At 36.7% G+C, this 6,432-nt stretch overlaps 1 protein-coding gene across 1 annotated transcript in view; it reads right to left on the bottom strand.

Moving 5' to 3' along the window:
* Window positions 1-915, bottom strand: part of LOC126355958 (DNA repair and recombination protein RAD54B-like) — a 385,308-nt gene extending 384,393 nt beyond the window's left edge. The window contains exon 1 of the mRNA XM_050006556.1: window positions 240-915. Within this exon, the coding sequence (XP_049862513.1) occupies window positions 240-359 (120 nt within the window). The 5' untranslated portion in view covers window positions 360-915. The remainder of the gene's footprint in view (window positions 1-239) is intronic.
* Window positions 916-6,432: the final 5,517 nt, after the last annotated feature.

Consider the following 6,432-nt stretch of genomic DNA (forward strand, 5'->3'; position numbering starts at 1 on the left):
GAGCTTTGATTAGGTTTACTAATTCAGACCTGTCTGGCCCTTGTTTACTAATTTTCATAGCCATGCCTGGTTTTGACATTTCTCCAATTTGCTGTTCGTGATCCATATTCTTATGATATTTAGACCTAGTAATCATTCAAATAAATTCAACTCAAGAGTATAATAACTACACCAATAAGTGTCACTCTACTGTTGGCATCGATTCTTGCTAAGGTACTAAAGTTCTATTTTGCGCTCACCCAGAATAGAATTCTCACAACGCTTATGAGCGAACGTGTAATCAGCACCAGTGAACAGCAACTGGTCTGGCAGCGTCGGATGTTGTTTCTGTTTCGGCGTCGCTGCAATGTGTGTGACATCTGTATGCTCGTCCCCCTGGATCTCCTTAGTTGAATTATTCTCGTCGTATCTCTTCTTAGTCTAATACGTCGAGGTCTTCTTTCCGTTCTTTTAACGATATTACTTCGTTACGTCTTCCCTTTTGTTGCATCCACAAATTTTTCCATTTGATTTTTGGACTTAATCCAGTTACATGAAACAGTTCTCTTGTCTTGTTATATTTGGTTGCTATGGCAACACATCATATCATCCTCTTCCATTCCTTCTCAAAATTCCCGTTTTTTCAAGTCCTTTTCGCTGGTCACCAAGCTCTAACGCTTTAAACGATAAAACATGTGGAGTAAATATACAAACTTTATGTTTTCACCAATTAACGATATATTGTAGTATGTAGAATAACATTCTCGCATTTCACATGTAAATATCTCCGTCTTCTCGTATTTAACTCGTATTTTGAGCTTTAGAAACGCATTAAATTAACATTCATAACCGAGTCGGTTTAAGAACCACTCGTAAATATGAACATGTCTTGCTTCTAGCAAGCCCAACACATGAATTACTTAAAAGTCTAATTTTATTTCTTCATTTGTCCTTAACAATCATCACAGTCACTAAAAGCACAGAATAATACATAAACACTTGTTGTTCTTCTCTACAGATACACTGAAACTCTATGGATCGTACAGTAGGTACTTGTCGGCCGCCGTTCGGCCGCCGCGTCCATAATTTGCCCATGACTGTTTGCAGACCTGCACACAGAAACAAGCAATGTGCAGTAGGTCGGATTCGTCTCTCTCGCCCTTCTATTTAAAATATCATGTGTTCGAGACTGAGGAAGGCCATGTGGTTCTAGAATTTACACAGAAATTTCCGAAGCATTACAATGTGTATGGCTGAGAGCAGCATTGCGATTCCTTGCAACAGGAAGAAATTACGAAGATTTAAATTTTCGACAGCAGTGTCCTAGTAAGTACTGAGCAAAACTATGCCTCACACACGCAAAGCTATATAATTGTCCCGAGGAAGGATTTCATGAAGACAAGTGAGGTATCTCACTTGTGTAATATATCAGTTCTGACATGTTACATATAACATTTTTAGATTTATAGAAATATTTCGTAATATAAAAATATTACCTGTAACTTGTCATAACTGATATGTAGACGTGTTTGACCCCATGAACCATAGACCTTGTCAAGGTGTGGTTGCTTGTGTGTCTCAACAATAGAGACTGCCATACTGCAGTCACTTCCACAATTGAGGGTTATTTGTGGAAATGCCAGAGAGAGATGTCGTTCCTAAGGAGCGATACAGCATTTTCAGAAGCTGCAGCAGCATCAGTCTGGATGACTGACTGATCCAACCTTGTAAAATCAGCCTACATGGCCTTGCTGCGCTGTTATTGTAAATGTCTGAAAGCAAAGGGAGACTACAACCATTACTCTTTCTAATGGCATGCAGCTCTACTGGTAAAACATTCTGGAGGTAAAATAGCCCCCCCCCCCATTTGGATCTCTGAGCAAGGATAACTCAGGCTGATGCCGTCATTAGGACTGGAGCAATCTAGAGATTGGAATGTACTACGTTAGATACATTAATTGAGTAGGGAGGTTACATAAATTACATACAGTAATGAGCAGACTGAACTAAGATAAAGTGGAAATTAGTGAAGTTCGGTGATAGAATGAACAGACTTCTGGTCAGATAAGTACATGATTGTGTACACTAAAGAGGAGGTCTAACAATAAATAAGAAAATATGAATGTGGGTAAGCTACTATGAACATCAGAGTGAATGCATTATCATAGCCAAGATAGACATGAAGTTAATACTTACTACAAATTTATGTGCCAACTAGCTCTACAGATGATGAAGATACTGGAATAAAGTGTGATGAGATGAAAGAGATTATTCAGATAGTTAAAGAAGAGGAACATTTAATTATGATGGAGGTTGGCATTCAGTAGTAGGAAAAGGAAGAGAATGTAAAGTGTTAGGAGAACATGTTTGTGGAAAAAGAATGAAGGAATAGTAGAAGTTTGCACAGATCATAATTTAGTCACCACTAACACTGATTTTACGAATCATGAAATAAAGTTGTATGTATGGAAGAGACATGAGAACATTGGATGGTTTCAGATTGATTGTAAATGGCGAGACAGAGATTTCAGAACCATATTTTAAACTGTGAGACATTTCTAGGGGCAGGTGTGGACTCTGACCATAATTTATTGTGTATGTACTGTGGATTAAAACTGAAGAAACTGCAAAAGGGTAGGAAATTAAGGATATGAGACCTAGATAAGTTGAAAGAATGGAGGATGTTGGGAATTTCAAAGGGAGCATTGGGCAATAACTGAGTGCTCAAACAAGGAATAACATACAGTAAATGACTAATGGGTAGCTTTGAGACAGAAAATATTAAGGGCAGCAGAGGATCAAATAGACAAAAAGACAATTCCTAGTAGAAATCCTTAGATATCACAGGAGGTACTGTATTTAAAGGATGAAAAGAGAAAGTGTAAAAATGCAGCAATTAAAGCAGGTAAAAAGGAATATAGACATCTACAAAATGAAACTGAGAGAAAGTACTAAATGGCTTAACAGAAATGGTTAGATAACAATTGCAAATCTATAGAAGCCTGTAGAACTAGTGGAAATATAGATATTACCTACAGGAAGATGAAAAATACCTTCAGATAAAAGGAATACAGCTGTATGAATATCGAGATCTCAGATGGGAAAACACTACCAGGCAAAGAAAGGAAAGGGGAAAAGAATATATAGAGGGATTATACAAGGGAATTGAGCCTGAAGGAAATATTACAGAAAGGGAAGAGGAAGTTAAGGTGTGTGATATGGCACAGCAAGAAGAATTTGACAGAGCACTGAACGACCTAAGACGATACAAGGCCCCTGGAATGAGTGACATTCCCTCAGAACTACTGACATCCTTAGGCGAGCCAGTTATGACAAAAGATGTATGAGACAAGAGAAATACTTTCAGATTTCAAGAAGAATGTATCAACACCAATTTCAAAGAAAGTGCGTGCTTACATGTGTGAATTACATCAAACTATAAATTTAATAAGTCCTGGCTGCAAAGTACTGACACGAATTGTTTCAAGAATAATGGAAAAACTGGTAGAAGCTGGCCTTGGGGAAGATCAGTTTGGGTTCCACATGATGAAGAAATACGTGATACAATACTGACACCATGGTGTACCTTGGAAGACAGGTTAAACAGAGGTCAACTTACATTTACAGCATCTGCAGACTTTGAGAAAGTTTCTGACAATGTTGACTGCAATACAGTCTTTGGAATTGTGAAGTTATCAGGGGAGAAATACAGGGAGTAAAAGTTACATACAACTTGTACAGAAACCAGGCAGCAGAGAGTTGAAGAGTATGAAATGGAAGCAGTTCTTGAGAATGGAGTGAGACAGGAGTGTAGCCTATCTCAGATGTTATTTAATCTCTACATTCAGCAAGCAATGAAGAAAAAGAGGAAACAAAATCTTTGAGGTTTGCCAATAACAATGACAGACAGCTGAGGACTTGGAGGAGTAGTTGGAGAGAATGGACAGTCTCTTGAAAGGAGGATATAATTTGAGTATCAATTGAAACATAACAAGGGTAATGAAATACAGTCCCATTAAAACCAGTGATGCTGAGGGCATTGGATAAGGAAATGAGACACTAACAGTAGTAGATTACATTTGCTATTTCAGCAGTAAAGTAACTGATGATGGCCAAGGTAGTTGGGAGATCAAATGTAGACTGTCAGTGACAAGAAAAGAAAAGTGTTTCAGAAGAAGTGCAAATTTCTTAATATCAAACATGAATTTAAGTGTTAGGAACTCTTTTCTGAAGGTGTTCCTTTTGCATAGTTATGCATATTTAGTCTAGCTAATCAGCCACCCAGTCCATCAGATAAAATGAATTTGTTGTACAGCTGAACACTAGTGGACCCAGGTCTCATGATGCATTGCAGCAGTTCTGGTTTCCTGTCAGGTAACCAGTATTAGTGTGTCCAGCCACAAAGACTAACAGCATCGCCAAAAATGATGAAAATCGCAAAGCTAGGAATTTGTGCAAGAGATTCTCAAAGAAATGATAAAGTGGCAGAGAATCTTAAAGACGCTAAGTTACAGCTCTTTCAGATTCGACAATAACACACAGTCAAATATTAGTGCAAATCTGAAAACATCGGCGATCTCAGAAAAATGAGGCACATTCAATGACGTAACAATATTTCAATATCTTTAAAACAACAACGTTTATATTTCACAGTGAAGAACCATTTACACAATGAACCTCTAAATTTACAACTTTTAATTGCTTCATGTGATTTCAACAAACGATATCCCAGCTTTTTACTCAGAGCAGCACTTAGAAGCATGTGCAACAGAAGTAGTATTTCATAATAAGTACTTTATAAGTAAGTATATACAGATCATCTACAGGAAAGTTTAGCCTCTCGATAAAAAAATCTGGAATCTATGTTCTCCCATCTCACAGTAAAAAACAAGGAAATAATAGTTGCTGGTGAGTTTAATGTAGATTTACTGAAATGCTCTGTCAGTGAATAATTATTGCAATCAGTAACAACTTCGTTCAATTTTGATCCTGCTGTGAACTTTGCAAAAATATGAAAATTCAATGAGACTGCTATTGATAATATCTTTGTAGAGAAATATACAGAAAAAAGTCATATCAGAAAACCAGTAGTAAATGGACTGTTTAATCATTACGTCCAGCATCTCCTGTTAAATGTTGAAATCTGTCAGCCTAAAAAATATATTAAATCTGAGTACAGCAGAGTAATAAATAAGTCAAAAGTTGAGAAATTCAGGAAACTGCTCAAAGATGTGAACGGGATATATGTTTACAATAATTCTGACTGAAACGTAACCCAAACAACACAGAACCTAAAAATGAACCATGGATTACACGAGAAATTTTAATAATAAAATAAAGACATCACATGGGACAAGAAGGAGACTGTGTCTTCTATGCAGGAATAGCTCTGATGCAATTGCAATGAATTACAAAGAATACTGCAAAATATTGAAGCAAGTAGTTCAGAAATCGAAGCAGCTTTGTTATGCGAAAAAGATAATTACATTGGGCAACAAAATAAAAACTGAAGTGAAAAAAGTGAAGACAGAGACAGATAGGGTCAAAAAGGAAGAGAAACAGAGAGCTCTAAAAATAAATGAAACTTTGGTAACAAGTGGATATTGTGTTACAAACCTCTTAAACAAGTTTTTTATTTCTGTTACTGACAGCTTGGGATTATCAGGTTCGGTGAACAGTGCAATGGAGTGTCTGAGACCAGTCTTTAAAAGTAACTTCAGTAAAACGGAAATGACACTCACGTCTCCCACACAAGTTGCATCCATCATAAAAAACTTAAAATCTAAGTATTCTAGTGGGCATGATAACATATCAACTAAGTTAATGTGAGATTGCTGATGCGAGTTGAGTTCTAATTTGTTATTTGTGTAATCAATCTCTCATCAGTGGAACACTTCCAAACTGGCAAAAACATGCCAAAGTTAAGCCTCTTTACAAGAAGGGGGATAAAGAGATACCGTCAAAATATAGACAAATGTCACTTTTGCCCGCTTTCTAAAAAATGTTTGAAAGAGTTTGAAAGTGTCTTCTTAAGCATCTGACTGCAAATAATATAGTGTCCAAGATACAGATTGTGTTTCTTAAGAGTTATGACATAGAGTAAGCTATTTACATTTACAGTACTTATTTCATTAGATAATAAATTAGAGGCTACTGGCATCTTCTGTGACCTGACAAAAGCCTTTGACTGTGTGAACCACAGCAATCTTTTAAGTAAATTAGAATGTTATGGTGTCACTGGCAGTACTGTAAAACGGTTTGAGTCTTATCTAACTAATAGCAAACAAAGGATGTCATTGTAAAGTAGTTGTGCAGTAAGCAGTCAGTCTTCATCTGATTGGGAATTAATTATATGTGTGTACCTCAAGGTTCCATCGTGGGTCCTTTGCCTTTTCTTGTGTACATTAATGACCTCTCGCCTATTACATTCCCAGATGCTAAGTTCGTTTTGTT

The sequence above is a fragment of the Schistocerca gregaria genome, chromosome 3 (assembly GCF_023897955.1).
Source record: "Schistocerca gregaria isolate iqSchGreg1 chromosome 3, iqSchGreg1.2, whole genome shotgun sequence".
NCBI classification, from domain to species: domain Eukaryota; kingdom Metazoa; phylum Arthropoda; class Insecta; order Orthoptera; family Acrididae; genus Schistocerca; species Schistocerca gregaria.